This window comes from Neodiprion fabricii, chromosome 6, assembly GCF_021155785.1.
Source record: "Neodiprion fabricii isolate iyNeoFabr1 chromosome 6, iyNeoFabr1.1, whole genome shotgun sequence".
Taxonomy (NCBI): Eukaryota; Metazoa; Arthropoda; class Insecta; order Hymenoptera; family Diprionidae; genus Neodiprion; species Neodiprion fabricii.
In genome coordinates, this window is record NC_060244.1 from 10,348,119 (window position 1) to 10,364,739 (window position 16,621).

Below are 16,621 nucleotides of genomic sequence, written 5' to 3' on the forward strand. Positions count from 1 at the left end.
GTGAACTGCACATGACGTAACGCTAGCCTAACGAGAGCCTAGTGCAAAGTGTCAGAGACGTGTTCCTAAACGCCGGGAAGTTTGAACTGCCGGTTCTAATGAACTCAGTTCGCAAAACCATTAATAATAACGGCGAGGAGAGAAAGCGAGAGCGAGAGACTTAGGGCCGAGGCGTTGAAACTTTTGGAAGAGGCGAGGAGAGATCCCACCTTCGGTCTTACAGAGAAGCGCCCCTTTGACTAAGGATTCAGATACTAGCTTTTATACTACCGGCTAAAGTCCTCAAGACAAATTCTTCAAGGTTCATTTTTTACCTTCACGGATTCTCGCCGATACACCGCCGATGCGTTTAGGCTGCTATACCGTGTGAGATTATATACGTGTAAGTGTGTGTACGCAGCGAGTTTATTATCCTTGCTAAACCCTACGTCGCCAGACGACGGAAAAAATGAATAAATGAGAAATAAAAACGTGGATCTCATTTCACGGCTTGATGTGGCAAGAGCGAAAATCACGCGACCGCGTCGTTTTCGAATTTTGCGAAACGAGTAAATCGACTTTGGAAAAAAAGAAGAAATCTGGTGAAATGAATTTTATAAGAAACCGGTCATCTTTCAATCGTATCAAGAGTAAAGCTTTTATTCTCATTTTGTCAGGTTTTTCGTTCTTTTACACTTATTACAATTATTCAATTCGGATAGCTGACGTTTCAGCCGTTTTTAAATTTTAAACGGAGACGATGTATTTACAGAGACTCGAAAAACTCTACAAGATCAAAATTATCGCGTGGAAACTTGAATGATATGATTTTCCAGAGTAAAACTTCAATTGTCCACACTCCACGGTATTGGTAAAACAACCGTGACGATTCGCAACCTGGTAGCTGATTTTGACATTATCGAAAAAAGAAAACAAGTCGTCGAGGTTAGGTCATAAATCGATTTTCAGCCGAAAACACTACCGATGCAATTATTAAAAGTATCGTTGAACCACAATATTTCATCGTGAAGTGAAGTACCCGGGAAATTTTCGCTATATGCATATTTGCTACAACAACGAAACAGCTATTATTTAAAATATATGCATGAAAATTGAAGAACTCAATTTTGTGGAATGAAGCGTAGCTGCAAAGCTGGCCTAAGCGGTACATGTGAGCACATGGTTGGGTGTGTTATTAATCTGCAATCGGTAAGTGATCGGTTTAATTTCATTTACATAACGCGAGCATGTTTTACGCGTTTTTTCCATGCGTGTTTTCCGTACACAAGGTACACGTTTCTATGACAGTCGAGTGAGTCTGCGGATGCGCATGCGCGTAATACAGAAAATACCACTTTCAACTACAAGGAGTGAAAAGTGGTCTTTTCTGTACTACGCGCATGCGCTGTCGTGAGGAAATCTTACATTAGGCGAGCCTAACCTCAATTTCGTGAAAAAACGCGTAACATATTCTCGTTATGTAAAGAATCGTGTGCAGTAAGAAATCAACGGCATTTTCGCCTCGCGTATTTGCAATATTCGTCTTCAGCTCACCTACGACTCATATTAAAAACTTAGGCTTGGCCCGAAAAGACCGAGTTTTCCTCTTTGTTACACAATACACTATTTCAAATGCATTTCATAGCTATATTGTACTGACTCAGAGCTTTGTTACATTACAGAAATGAATTGAACGGTTTGCAAATGGTCTCGAGGACCGACGTCAAGTGCATCTGGCGTGAACCTCGAAAGCGATCACTTGAAGAATATCAGGCAACGCCATTAAAAAATCACTCTTGTTACAGTAATAAATTTAGACGTCGCGATGAAATCAAGCTATTCGAAGAACAAGAGTGTGCTATTCGTAAAATAACACTTAAAACAAATTATGACCACACATCGATGGTTGAGCATGTCTCTGAGCATTTTCTCCTGATTTTTTTTTTTTTAGTTTTGTTAATATATTTGCGAACTTAAAAAAAATTATATTAGCAAGGGTAAGTATTTTTTAATATCCTGAAGTAATCGTTCTTGAAGCGCTGTCAAAGCGGTACTCGAGACTATTTGGAAATCGTTCAATTTATTTTTGAAATATAACAAAATTCTTAGTTCAAATATCATAGCTACGAAATGCATTTAAAAATGAAATTAAACCTATCACTCACCTATTGCAAAATAATAACACACCAACTGTGTGCCTACAATTACTGTTCAGGCCAGCTTTGTAGCTACACTTCATTCCACAAATTTTCCTGTTCGCGGGTATTTTACTCTCTATTTTAGGAAGGTCTTCTGTAAATTAGATGTTTGTTGGCAAAATGAAATAATTCGGAAATTTTTCTCAACATCTGCAAGTTTGCTGCAGTTTAATACGCGATCAGCATCGAAGAGTTTTTTACCCTCACAAAGTTTATACTGGTTGATGAACAATCCACAAATGCATAAATTTCCCCTATACTTAACTTCATGACGAAATATCGTGGTTTAACAATACTTTTAATAAATGTATCGGTAGTATTTTCGGCCGTGAATCGACTTATGACCAAACCTCGACAATTTGTTACCTTTTTTCAATAGTTCCAAAATCAACCACCATGTGGCGAATTTTCAGGTCACGATTCTTTTACCAATAAATATTGATTTTTGGTTAAAAATTCAACCCGATTATTTGGCATTCAATTTTCTTCACAAATAAAATATTCCTTGCAGTAAAGAGTCGTAATAAAACACAGACGAGTAGCATATATGTCTCGTGCCTTTTTAACAAATAATAATTAAAATAATTTTCAGCGATTGCTTGAGTGAATGTAAATCTGTTGTAAAAATTGTAGAAGAAGAAGAAGAAGAAGAAGAATAAATGTGCAAGATTACATATTTCGAAAAATCGTTTTGCGTCTCAAAATCGAAACCCAGGAAGGGCCGGGCTTGTCCCGAGGCGATATCCTGGAGGGGTTTCTCCTCCATTGCTGACACTTCGTGGCGATAATGCGACGTATCAATATACACGCATGCAGAGACGGTCGAACGGTGGAAACGGGCCGAGATGGCCAATAACGCATAAGTGGCTTGATTCATGGTCATTTGTTACGTTTTGTTCGGGGTCTAAGTAATTCAACAGTCAGCCCCTACATCGCCCCTGCACAAGGGGGAAAGGGCTCGTCTGCTACTGTAGGTCGGATCACTTTGGTTCCTTTCTTCGGCAAATCGTGGCATATTTGTCAGATTCTTGTTTGAGAACAAAACTGCCCCCTTCTATGAGACTAAGTGGATTGGTTTCCTGGTCGCCGGTGCAAGGGAGCGGCGAGGGGCCGAGGTAAGGGGGAAAGCGGCTGGAGGATGACTTAATGTCGACTTAACATTGAACTTCGCTTAAGACGTCGGCTAGAGCCGTACTCCCGATACATCGGGCACTGCACAGACTTACCCTTGAAGCCTTTTTCCGGGGATGGTTGCTGGTGGTTGATCACGGCGGCCTCCACGTCCACCTCGCTGTCGATCGGCGTGTCCGTCTGCACAGAAGATTCAAGAAAAACAATTCAAATTTTACGTAGCACAGTGAGATGGAAAAACGAAACGTGAATGACTTCGGGACATGAAAAAGATCAAGGGAAATAAAGAGACGTGTACATTTTTATTTTCAAAGAACCCGTTGGGGGAAATACTCTATTCTCGATGTCTCTTTCTCTCTCTCTCTCTCTACGTGTTGCATAAATATGCGGGGAAATTTTATCACACAGCGTTGAGGGTGAAACCTGAAACGTGGGGTTGGGTTTGGAGAGAGACCAGATCGACTTGTTTTCTCACTTTAATCACCCGTGAAATGGGAATTCAGGCTGCTGCAACGCACATATACCACCGGTTTCTCCCATTCTTTGGAATGTGGCTGGGAAATATTTTGGGAAATCCGAGGAAGTTGATAATCTGTTGAGCAGCCGCTTCTGACTTTTTATATTATTGGTTATACAACTAATGCATTGTTCATGTATCATAAATTTGTTTTCTTTATGCTGTGTAAATATAATAATTGCACGATTCCTACGTTATTCGAAACAATGATGACCCTTGAATTTGATAATTTTAGCACATTTCTCCACATTTGGCGTTTATCAAATCGTATCAAATTTTTTTTCCATTCACACATTACCCTTTACTGAAAATTTATATTTTTAACTCGTTGAACTGATAAACTTGTCGGCAGGATAATATTGTGCCTGATCCAAATTCGCTGCCTTGACTTATGTGGTGAAAAAATATTTTCAAACAAAACGAAAAAATTTGAATGCGTCGATTTTACGATTTTACATTATGAGTTTCCACAACTGGATTCAGTTGTTGGTTGAATCTTATTCCGCAGGGCTGTAATATATGTAATCAAATTTCTTCGATTTATTTCACTGATAATAACCAAATAGTAACGTTAATATTTAATTAAAATTGAGAAACGATCTCATGTTGATTTTGGGATAAGCGATTACGTGATATTAAGCTTGAACCGTATTTCCCATACAGTTGAGACGGCGCATGTCTAAAACATATAATAATAAAACGTGTAAAGCGGATTACGTAAAAGAATACGTGGCCTGAAGAGCTGCGAAGGCGGAATTGTCTATTGGAAAAGGGGAGGCGATTCTTTGTATTTGTTTTTGTTGGAGGTGTAAGTCAGTTTTAGTTACGCGGTTATACACGACATGTGTGAACAGCTGCCGACGGCTGGTATAGAGAGGCAGCCTCTTCCCACGCATCTTCCTATCTACGCAAGGCGCAGCGCAGCGTTAGCACGCCATATACGTTGTACGCAACTAAACGCAACACACACGAAGAAACTGGAACGACGTGTGACGAGCCGAACACCGACGGCGCACACTCGCGTAAGGATTTTGTGCATCGACCATATGAGGCTCATAGAACTCGAATCGGGGTAAAAAGTGTAAAAAGGGGTTGATGACACTTTGAGGCACCCTGAAGAATGCGTCTGCAGACCTTCTTCACCCTCCTCTTAATGATCCCTGACCTGGTGTTGAGAAAAAATTTAGTCAAGCTAGCGCAAAAACACTAACCATAACTTGAAAGGGAGAGTGAGAGAGAAAAAGAGAGAAATATAACGCGTAAAAAGACGAGGAAAAAACGAAACCGTTGATGGAAAAAGTGAATTAAAAACCCAAACGAAGAAGCCCTCGGGGTGTGAATATTCGAGTTCATGGTTGACAGATCCAGATATTTTTCTCGCAGGATTTTGTCCCGGTGCACGCTTCGCTCGCTATAAACGATAACGTTCGAATGTTTCAAGACATAATGAAAAGTACAGCGACGGGATAATTTCAGGTAAGAAATCGTTCCTCAATATTTTGGTAAGCTGAGAAATCGTCGACAAGGGTAAGCAACAAATCAAATCTTTCGAATGCCACGTAACATTTGGGTGGATCTTCAGCTTGTGAGTTTAAAGTTACCTTCAATATAATATCGTGTCGCGATTTATTATGGTATAAATTCTGATGGGAAACGGCGTTACACGTAGAGAGTAGACACCGCACGCCCAGACACATAGTGATATTGAAATATCGTGTGCGTACTTTTTTTCCCCAACTTCTCCGTCGAAAGATGAATTGAAAAAGAGAACAGGTGTTTACCGTATCGGGCTGTTGCGGTTTAATATACGAAATATTAAATCCCTGCACGCGCGGTTTCAGCTCAAGTATAAAATTTTAATTACGTCAACCCTTTCATCTTCGGAATCTTTTGCTCCTCGTATGCGCGGCAGGTTCAGTCGACTCGGCATATTATGTGGCCAAATCTGTATGCGAATCGAGCGGAGAGAATGTCCAACGAACGAGGATGAGCCCGAGTATACCTAATTTTTTTTATCGGTACGGTTATTTTTTTTTTTTAAATTACAAGTTTTTCCCGCTCTTTGAAAATAAATCAAATCGAAAGATAGGCAGCGTGGTTTAGCTTCTAGTAGCCAGATGTGAACAGTACGCGACATGTGTGAGGAGTGAGGACACATATCCACCCGTTCAGGCTATACGAGACTGCTATAATTAGACCTATGGGAAAAGGGTTTTGAGCTCCATGACACAGAAACGAGCGAGCATCTCCGCAGTTAAGTATCGCCGTTGTGTCTTCTAATTACACTACAGCTTAACAGTCGTCGTACACTTGCCCCGCAGTAATCGTTAGATTCTCAGCATTTTATCTCATACCCGTACAAATAGCAAAATCGTATTGAAACCCCGTGACAGTTCTTCGACGATGAGAACGAGAATGACGAAAGTCGAGTGGTTTCTTTTCCCTCGAATTTCCGCGACGGTTTGAATATCGCCACCCCGTGGAGCACGCGGTCAGCCTCGTATCCAACCTGAGCGAAGGTGATACGACGCCGTATATGGAATATTTCCCCAGGACTCGAGAGAGATGTTTATGTATATATACAAGTCTTGGGCGAGTTGCCGAGAGGAGAGGACTACAAAATAGCGAATTGAGGCCTCGGAGTGAACGGGGTAATATACTGGGTTCGTTATGAGCTTCGCTCGGACGTGGGTATGGCTCATAATTGTAGAGTAAGCTCTCGAACTGAGTACCTCGAGGCAGTGCATCTTCTCAGGCTAACACCTATTGTCCTGTGAAAAGTCTGCAAAGATTTCGGCCCCGGTATTGAAGGGTAATTCATCGAACGTCGAATTACCGGTCATCGAATGAGGAGAGATGCGGAAATATTCGCGGTTCAAAAACGAGGCGAAAAACTAGGCCCGAATCCCGATATAACTTCGGTGAAATTTCACACGAGATGGACAAAACATTTCAAGTTGATGCTGAAAATTATTAGTTCGCAAATGTCTTAATCCTCGGCGCGGAGCAGTCGCTGCTGCTGGTGGTGCTGCTGCCTCGATCCTCTTACCTTACCGCTCATTTTTTCCACTCTTCAAGTTCCTTACACGTTTTAAGTGCGCTCTGCGTATTACAACGATTTCGTACACACGTATACCAAACACTCGAATACGCGCCCGTTCGGAGCAGCAAACGCACGTAGATACGTAGGTAGGAAGGTAGGATGGAAGGTCCGTATCTTAAGTTATTCCCAACCTGTCTGGGGTTATTTATTCGCGGTGGGGTGAAACTCACCCCTCGAGCACCGTCTTAATACCCAAAACCACAGCAGTTAATAAACCGGCAGGTTTCTAATTCCGTCAGTAATTTATATATATGTGTATATGTGTGTATGTATGTAAGATAACGTGAGACTGCGGACAATCGCTGGGTTTATCTGTAAAATGACACGGAGATAGAAAGAAGCAATAACGAAAACCGAGAAAAAAAAAAAAAGAAATCGATCACAACCTAGCCGCGGTAAAAAGCTGCACGAGGTTGACGGGGGTGAAAAAAAAAATGTGGAAGCTTTCAGCTGTGCCAAACGTGGTCGCGCATGTACAACGGCGGGGCAGCTGAGAAGAACGTGAACCGTGGTAAATTCAAAGTAAATTAATATACTCCCTGCACTGTCTCAGGGTGAAACTTATGGAGCCAATTCACTGGAGAAATTATTACTCCGCGGGGGTTGAGACTTCACCGTCATGAAATACTTGTGTTTTGCTTTCGGCAAACTATACCGCGTTTAATAAGATTAGAGTATTCCGTTCCATGTGACTCGGAATTACGAGTCCACCACCCAACGGCGACGCAGGGTTACGACAAAGACGCGCCACACGTACGAGAAACCCAGAAGACAGCCGGCAGCTGTTTAGCATCCTTGATATAATACCGGGAGGTAATTATTCAAATTATTTTCAAGAGGGCGAGACTGAGAGGAAGACCAAAACGACGCGATAGAAAAATGACGATTCGCCGAAGAGTTTCATTCAAGTATCAACGCGAACCGGATAAATATTCCGGTGTATTCACTTACGAAATATTCGAATTTAATCTTGTCCAAGAGAAATAAATCCTGTGTAAATGTTGCAACGGATCAAGTTGTATACGAAGTTTCAAGATGGACGGAAATTCCGTGAAACGGTTGAATTTTAACTCAAGATTCTTTTCGTTAACACCATCTTTTAGTCGTCGCTTTTTCTTGTGATTCATGCGGCAGGCATCGATCGATCCCTTAATGGCAAAGGTGTGAAAGTATCGGGTGAACGAGTATGGTTTACTCGATCATTAATTGTAAAAATAAATTTAACACCAGACACACTCTTATCCGTAGGCATAGCATAGAGGATAGCGGAAGACGACGACGACGACGAAGAAGAAGAAGAAGAAGAAGGAGTAGGAGAAAAAGAAGAAGACCAGCCGGGAAAAAGATGGGTTATAAAAGCAAAGAGATGAGGTAGATCTTTTGACGGTCGATGACCGAGTTTGTCAGAGGCATCATGGGCCCTCGAAGGTGGTCAGACTTGATGAGTTTTCCGCTTGATCGAGTAAGACACGCGGCCCGCGATCGCAACTCGCGTCAACGCGCGCTGTATCTTGCTGTACACAATGGTTCGTGGCTTTTTCATACCGATCCAAGAACCTGACGCGATATGCTCAATGAATCCGACCAGAGATCAGCTACTGCGTGGCGTGGGGTGGGTTCACGAGATTCGACAAAAACCCGTTGTTTGTTGATAACGAATTGCTAATTAACTATTCGGCGAAGCAATGGTCCGCGACTAATTTGAACCATCAATTACAAAGGTACAGCTGGGTGTCGACCGAGGTATATTACTGTCTGAAAGAAGCCTTTTTAAAAAATGTAATTCATTAGTCGGAAAAAGTTGAAGATTTTTTCGAAGATAATTTCGGTTTGCAACATAAACTGTACGATTATACGCGTATACGGATTGTACGGATTGCAAGAGGCATTTATGGAGTCGACACAAATATTCCGATGATAGTATCGGGATTGATTATCTTCACAGAATTTCAAAGATGTAACTAAATTCCTTGATGTTACATGGTTTTCCAACTTTTAATGTAACAACCCTATTCGAGAACGACCAATCCATACAGGATTTATCTCAAGGATTAATTACTCCTGTACAACAACTTGAAAATAGCCGAATATACGTATTTGGCGCGGGAGAAGGTTACCCGTGCGATAGCGAATGGTCTTAACGGTGAATCAGTGATCCGTGAATCCTACTTGTGCAACTGGCAGAAGGAGAATTCTGGGGGATACGGTACACGTGTAATATAAATCGGTACATGTATAACGTAGATACATAGACGGAGTAGCAGCGTTCCTAAACGATTCCGTATATAAACGCGTTGATAAATCGAAGCGTAAAGATACGTTTGAGTCACTCGATAATTTTGTACATCCATGGTGCCCCATGAACGCGGTCTTTGTACCCGGCGGAAGCATGGTTCGTCTCTGATGCCGTTCTTCTACAGTATCGAAACTAGGGGACCCGCGACTTCTTTGCGACGTCATAGCGCCCCGACATCGTCGGACTATACCCTAAGAAACGACAAGCCGTGGCCAACGATCCTGCGGCGTGCGTTCCAAATGCAAGGGTCTAGGGCGTGGAAATCTTACACCGTCATCGCGCGGGATTCTTGCCCGCCTTTCTCCCTGCCTCCCTGCCTCCCCGTGAAGCCAGGAGTCAGTGCCTCGTACCATCGACTCAGCCACGGAATATCTACCGGATTCTGAAAACCTTCGGAGCTACGAAGAACCTTTCGGCAACGCTCGAATTCGATGCCGGGAGAAGATAATAATAAGGCTTGGGGGCTAATTGTGAGAGAAAAAAATAAGTAACGATGACGCGGTGATAAATTGGCGGAGGAAAGACGGCGGTGAACTTGATTACATGTTACGTATCGGGTCACCAAGAAAGGGATACGATGTAAATTATTGCACGATGTTGTAATAGACGAGTGTTTCTGTTACAGGGCAGAATTTCTAGTACAGTTTGTAATACGACGTTTTGAACAGCACAGATCCGACCCTCACACCGCGATTCACAATCCATTCGCTGCTGTGTCGTATGGAGATTTTTATCGTGTGCTGTTCTCAAGTATAGTTAGGTACGGATTTGTTGAAAGTGGGATTTGAAACAGTTGTGAAGAATGCCGGTGTAAGTGAAAACAGAATTAGTAAAAATGAAAGTTTCCTCAATAGAATGCAGTGTTTTGTTGCATCTGAGTTACGGACGCAACAAAAATCAATCACTGCAGCGCAAATTAGAAGGTGTTCTTACAATGTGTATGGTGTTGCCGTTACTGCAACATCCTGTACTGTACATGCAAGCACCACAGTGATAGTTTCAAAAAGTATATAATAACAGCAATAATTCATCTTTATTGTGTCCCATGGCTGTGGTTCCTATAAATTTCCTTGGGGCAGGGTTGGTTTTGGTCGAGAACATCGTCATTCGCCAACGGGTTAATGTGATTCCTCTCGGCTAGAGCGTGATGCATAGCGTAGTCGATCGTAGGAATTGAGGAAGATATTGATAGATCGGTATTAATTTCACGGAACTTTGAGCGAGCTTAATTCAACGGAACAAAAGCACCGACCGAGGCTCGCGCAGGCACGAGAAGGGAAAGTCACGGAGATCGCGGTCTGCTCCCAGAGGAATTTTGCAGCACGTATTCTGCATCGGTCCGAGAACGAAAAAGAGAAAGAGAGTGAGTGAAAGAGAGAGAGAGCGAGAGAGAGAGAGAGAGAGAGAGAGAAGCAAGAGGCGAAGATTCGTTCTCTAATGTAGTCAGTGGACTCGCGGGGTGTGAGGCGAGCCGAGGGTTGGCTCTTCCTGCGTCGGGTTGAGGGTGGGTTCTTCTCCTCCAGGGGACGTCCCGAAAGTGAGTAATGCTCACGACAAACGCAGCCCCCAGCGGGGGCGTTCGCGAAGATCCCCACAGATAGGGTGCTAAGCGACACACTAAGGCTAAGACAGTCGTCGGAGGGTTCCCGACTCTCGAAATCGCCGCAGCCCTCCGCTTATGTTCTTCAATTTGCCACGGTCTTTCACACGCCAAAGGGTGGAATTTCAAGGTGCTCGGATCCACCGTGAGAGTCTGTCTCGATCTTCTCTCAACGCTTCTTCGCTAGGAACGACCGGAAGGGATAATCCGTGCTGGCCGGGTAATGCCGATCTCCACTTCTCACGATCCGTATTAACCTCGTCGTCGATATTGTACACATTTAGAAGTGTGCCGGAGATGCTGAGACTCTGCGTGCCAACTTCCCCTGTAGGCGTGCGGTTCGAGCAGACGACGAAGCGGCGGGCGTCGTCGGTGGTTACTTTTCAACGTGATTCCAAAATTAGCACCGACGACCACTTGTTCGAAGAGGCAACCTGTAGCGACGCGATGAGCACGCAGAGCGCGTACACGAGTCGGCTAATGCTTCCGCGGTGTCGTTTGGATATAAATAAGTGCGACATTTGTCCCTAAGAGATTTTCGGGGGTCGGACGCCGGGACGGACGAGGCGCGACGCCACATGTCGTCCTGACTTACCAGCGTCATGTGTGCGATCGAACGGACCGAGAAGGAGCGGCGAGGGAGAAGACGCAGAGCCTGAGAGCAATAAAGACAGCGCGGCAGTCCGTGTAATCTTACGGTGGTCGCGCCTTGGTTTCTGAGGTTAGCATCAACAAACAGAAGCTCGGTTGTATAACGCGCGGAAGAATACGGCGGATGTCGTTGACGAGATAGCTAAGTGCTCGACTATACTCGACTCCCTCTGTAACCCTTCGAGCTGCGTCCCAACCTCCGACGATCGCGTCCGTCGCCCTCAGGCGTCGCAATTTAGACTCAATAATTCTCACCAAGATTTCACGTTCGACGAGTTCGTTAACCCCGACAGGTCACTGGGGGTAAATTTCACCCCAATCATTTTTCAAATTCCTTGTAGAGTCCCTTGGTCGTGGAAATGAGTCTCGTGGCGCCATTCTTCGTGCGAAATACTCTTTTCGACATTTTTGGCACTTTCTTCAACTTTGCGCCGATGTTTTACAATACTTAAACAATCAATTTTGGTTGGGAAAACTAACAGAACTTTTTCTGCGATCCTTGAACAATACCGAGATATTTTTTATAGATTTTTAGAACTCATTTTTTATGCAAAATATCGAGTTTGAAGCGAATTCCATCCCGTGTGACCGTTGTGCGATTCTACTGAGGTGTGACCTACTAGGATTAAACATTTGGTTGAATTTGGATGAATGAATATTATTCGTCTTAACTCCGCGATTGCTTGTACGTAAATTGACCCGTAAGTGACAGACCCTCGACCGAGGAGAGGCCTGGTTACCGATAAGACCCCGGGTCCAGATATTGGCCTCTTCACTTGTCGCTCGTCCGAGGGTAAGTCGAGTGGCAACTGTTCCAATACACGCATACCTAGCTAAGTTATAAAAAAAAAACAAACAGAGGGATCGGTAAAAAGTAGGATAAAAAAACTTCCCCGTGGCAAAACATAAATACCAATTCCTGCCCATAACTTATTCACCGTTTAGGACTTGCGGAAAACGCTCGTAAATCAAAGCATTTTCAGATTTCCTTTTATCAGAAGTCGCCTACTAGGGTGCCCGCACCGGTACTGACCCTTGGTCATAAATATCGCTATTAATATTAACTTAGGAGGTTTCGCGCCCGTCAGAGCGCGCGCGTGTCTACGTGTATACGTGTGGCTGCCGCGGACCAAGAATTTTTGAATAGTAGGAAAAAAGAAGAGAAAAGTCGTGAAGGTTCTCTTTATACCCACGACGAAACTCATGCACCGCGGCACATCTGGGAATTGAGACGAGCCGTGGAACTGTGGCGATCGTCGAGAAATGAATTTTCATCCCGTTCGAACGCCGACGGGAAACTTCGGGACCACTGACGATCGGTCGTTCAAAACTTGAGTTCGAACTATTTTTTAACCGATCGAAAAATACCAGAGACCGATGCCGAGATGCCGGATGATCTCTTGGCCGATCGGTGAACGGTGCTCGAATTTCGAAGGTCGCGGGCTGTCGTGCGTCACGTTTTGTTCAGTTTTATTAGAATCCGTGGCACGTATCGTCGATGGGTAATTTTTGTTGGGTTATTTGTTAGTAGACGAGTTTGTTCGTTCGTTCGGTATAGGACGAGGAAAGGACAGCAGCGTGGAGGAGAGGGGAAACGGAAAGAAGGATGACGATGCACAACAGGGCGATGTGCAGCGTCTTAATTGATTTATTTCTGAGAGAGGCAGGGGACTCTTCTGCATCCCGTGAACGAGATGAGCTAGCCAAATTACACGTCCACCTTACATACCTACGGAATTGCTGGATAACGGTGCGAAGTAAGCTTGACAGACCGGAAAATTCAGTAGCCAGAGGAATAGCGATAATATCTCATTAGTTTGGCCAGTCGAGAGTTAAAGTCTAATAAGAAAAATTTATATTTCAATCTCTTTCCCTTTCTTTTTTCTTCTTTTTTTCTTTCAATTGAAGGAACTTGTTTATTTCGATAATAAACAGAGACTGAAGAAAATTATATGGGCCGATACAGATAGAGTTTTCAGGCGCGCCTACGCATTAGAGTGATTTGATTTTAATGTCGAGGTCAACAGCCCACGTAATTGTCTCCATTACCTGCACGAGAGAGCGTGGTTACGTCCGAGACGCTCCCGGGGTCTCTATCCGGTCCAGGATAGAGTTTGGTTGATTTTTCTCAAACAAAAGAGAAACAAAATGGTAAATATTAAAGACTATATATATGCACAAGATTTGAACGGGGATTTCCCAATGGCTCGAGAGATTTATTTATTCCGTTACACCTGTGTATTATATAATTTATAACGAGTGTATGGAATCGGAAGGAGAAATTGAGTTTTCTTAACGTGGTCGCGCCGTTCAAATCTCGCGACCGTGACTAAATTATTTTCGACACGATCCTTTGCTACGTTTCACCATACCATAAGGTACGCTCACAAATACACACACTGGTGTATACAGAATGCAGGATGTTTCCAATTTTCTGTCAAGCCCGAAAAGGCTAGACTCTGATGTCCGAGGAGCGGTTCGGTGCGGCACATTTGAGAGGAACTCGGTAGCAGTATGAGATTCTTGATTGTCAGAAGGCGAGGGCGATCGGGATGAGATGGATGCTGGGACGGTGGTCAAGATGTGGACCGGCGATGGGTCGGGGACTGGAGGAGATGCGCGTCCAAGGTGGACATTCGTCACACAACATCAAAAGGGGGAAGCCGCCCGCTGTGCCCATACTAAAGTCTCGGCTCGATCAGCCATGAAGTCTCGTAGACCAAAAAAGCATCGGCCAATTTTATACATTTTTGATCAGAAAATGCATCCTCGACTCGTTACCCAACCCACGCGATACAGACTCGGTCGAAATTATGTGAAACACTACGCTGCAGGAGTCGGAGGATCTATCGGGCGATCACGAGTCAGGGTACGTCGCGCGAGATGCTCGTCATCGATCTAGTTACATGCCAATTCGGTCTGTTTGATTTGTTTTTGTAACTCGGTAAATGAGCGCCGGAACGCCGCGCGATAATACTTTAAAAGTAAGTCGGCAGAGGCCAAGAAATTCCGGGTGTTCGTGGTTAGCCGTTTCGGAGTTGGGCTGCAAGTCATGCTCGAGGTATCCCGTTGAAGTCGTTGGAGATTTGGTGCATGGCTCGTGTCTGTCAACTGGAATTATTCGCGGTCCGCGACTTTGTGAAAATAGTATCCGTGCCTGCAGCCACTGGTGAACGTTTCACCGTTTCACCGTTTGAGTATCGCGGTGTGTTTTAACGGAATATAGAATTTTCAAGCAAGAAAGTTAGAAAAAGATCAGTTGGCCGTTGCGACGGGACGCGCGCGGTGCTCGGAGTAGACGCGGACAATTCAGCATTCCGACACATTCCTCCGGTTCACAGTTGACTGATTTTATGAAACTAGTCGAGAGCTCTGTAAGAGAGGTATATATTGACCGTTATACCGATTCCTCCGACGCTTCGCCAGCAAAACGGACGGATGCTGATCCAGTTTCGTATATGATACGCGTTACAAAAGATCATTCACGGCACTTCGTCCATTGACGCTTTTCTTACACGAAAGTCACACGCGCACACACAGACATAGTTCCGAGTCCTCGATGAATAACTGCGCATGGGTATTGGACGCAGAAGTCATTTACACCACCTCACGCGCAGAGGCGTATAGTACAATAATAAATTGAAATGATATTCCATAGTACGAAATCAGATCTGTCTACAAACACTGCAGCTAGAGTAGTTACATAAATTGTAGAAACTCCAACATATCTTGACAGCTTAGTCACACTCGATGCAGTGTCTAGAGCAAAAACCGCCACCGAGTAAGGTAATAGGAGTGAGAAAAAAAAACTCTTCGCACAATAACGCCTCGAGCTCAGACAGTGGTATTGTGCCTACCCACCTACCAACTGACTGACTTCACACTGTAAAGGCCAAACTGTACGGAGGCAGACCGCGTGCAGAATTATTATCATCGTAATAGGCATCTACGGATAATTGTTCTACCACCTACAACGTCCACTTACTTGGTATGGTTGTGGTATCAAACCGCGGGGAGACGAGTGGTTGGTAACTATAAACGCTAGCCTGTGGTTTCGTAGGTGGTGACAGATAGTTGCAATTTAGATTTAAGATCTGTTTCGCAGCCCTTTTGCGAGGCCAACAATGGATAAGTTACGCTCGTCGTTTTAAGATAAGACGCCGCGGCGGCGAGAAGAGAACGAACACCTAACCATTTCCCAAGGATTACTCGGAACGCCTCGAGATTAGAGCTCCGTTAATTAGACGGAAGGACCGCGTTACTATTCGAAAGCGTTGAAAGACCCCTTTAAAGTGTATCAACGATGATATCGTGGGTTAAAAGAATGACGGATCCTCCTTACCTTCAAAGTCAGAAGAGCGCCGGGATAAATTCCAAGGGATGCGAGACTCTGGTCATGTTCCGTTAGCTCGTGTTCACCCAACATCAGGTGTTGATCGTACGGACCAGCTCCACATATCTGCATCATCTGTAACGGGACACCAAGAATCTTGAATGCGAGATTCCATTTTTGAGAGCACGCGATCATCCTCTGCATTGCACGCGACACGGTTTCCCTTGACGTAATCCGCGTACAACTTTCACGCGAGATTGCGAAGCTCTTTCAACTTGCCGCGACTGATCGTGAGTGAGGAGAGGTGAAGACAGGAACGAATAAGCTCTGAGGGAAAATTTCTTAATTTTGAACATACGTGAAATAATTCGCGAGTACTTGTACCTTGCGAAGAAGAGGTTATGCAACTCAGGTGGGTTGAAACTTGTCGGATAGGGTACCGTCGTACCGTTTACTTCGGGTTAAAAGAAGGTACGGATTGACAGCACACGTGCGTGTTGAAGGATAAGAGGAGCAGTTGTGTCTCGGAGTTCGAAATTTTTACGAGCAACAGTTAAAAAACAATTTTGACTTCTAGTTGCTGGTGAACACGCACGTGAGTAATTGCTTAATTCGTGAACGCTCGTCAGTGTAACTACTTTTAAGTGTGACTTGGGGCTGTGTTGGTGTAAGCATATTCAGTTTCGTTTTACGAGCGAAACACGCCAAGAGCAGTAAGTACCTAGTGATGAGATGTGCACACAGTACGGGCGAAACTTTTAAGCTTCTTTCACACGGAACGCATTGGTGTACCTACCAGCATCATGCAAATCT

At 44.1% G+C, this 16,621-nt stretch overlaps 1 protein-coding gene across 2 annotated transcripts in view; it reads right to left on the bottom strand.

The window, feature by feature from the left end:
- LOC124185412 (ubiquitin carboxyl-terminal hydrolase 48-like) overlaps positions 1 to 16,621 on the bottom strand; it is a 58,532-nt gene that overhangs the window by 4,417 nt on the left and 37,494 nt on the right. For both annotated transcript variants that reach the window (XM_046576169.1, XM_046576168.1), the window contains exons 16-17: positions 15,818 to 15,943; positions 3,404 to 3,488 (exon numbers count right to left, since the gene is read on the bottom strand). In XM_046576169.1, coding sequence (XP_046432125.1) covers positions 3,404 to 3,488; positions 15,818 to 15,943 — 211 coding nt within the window. The remainder of the gene's footprint in view (positions 1 to 3,403; positions 3,489 to 15,817; positions 15,944 to 16,621) is intronic.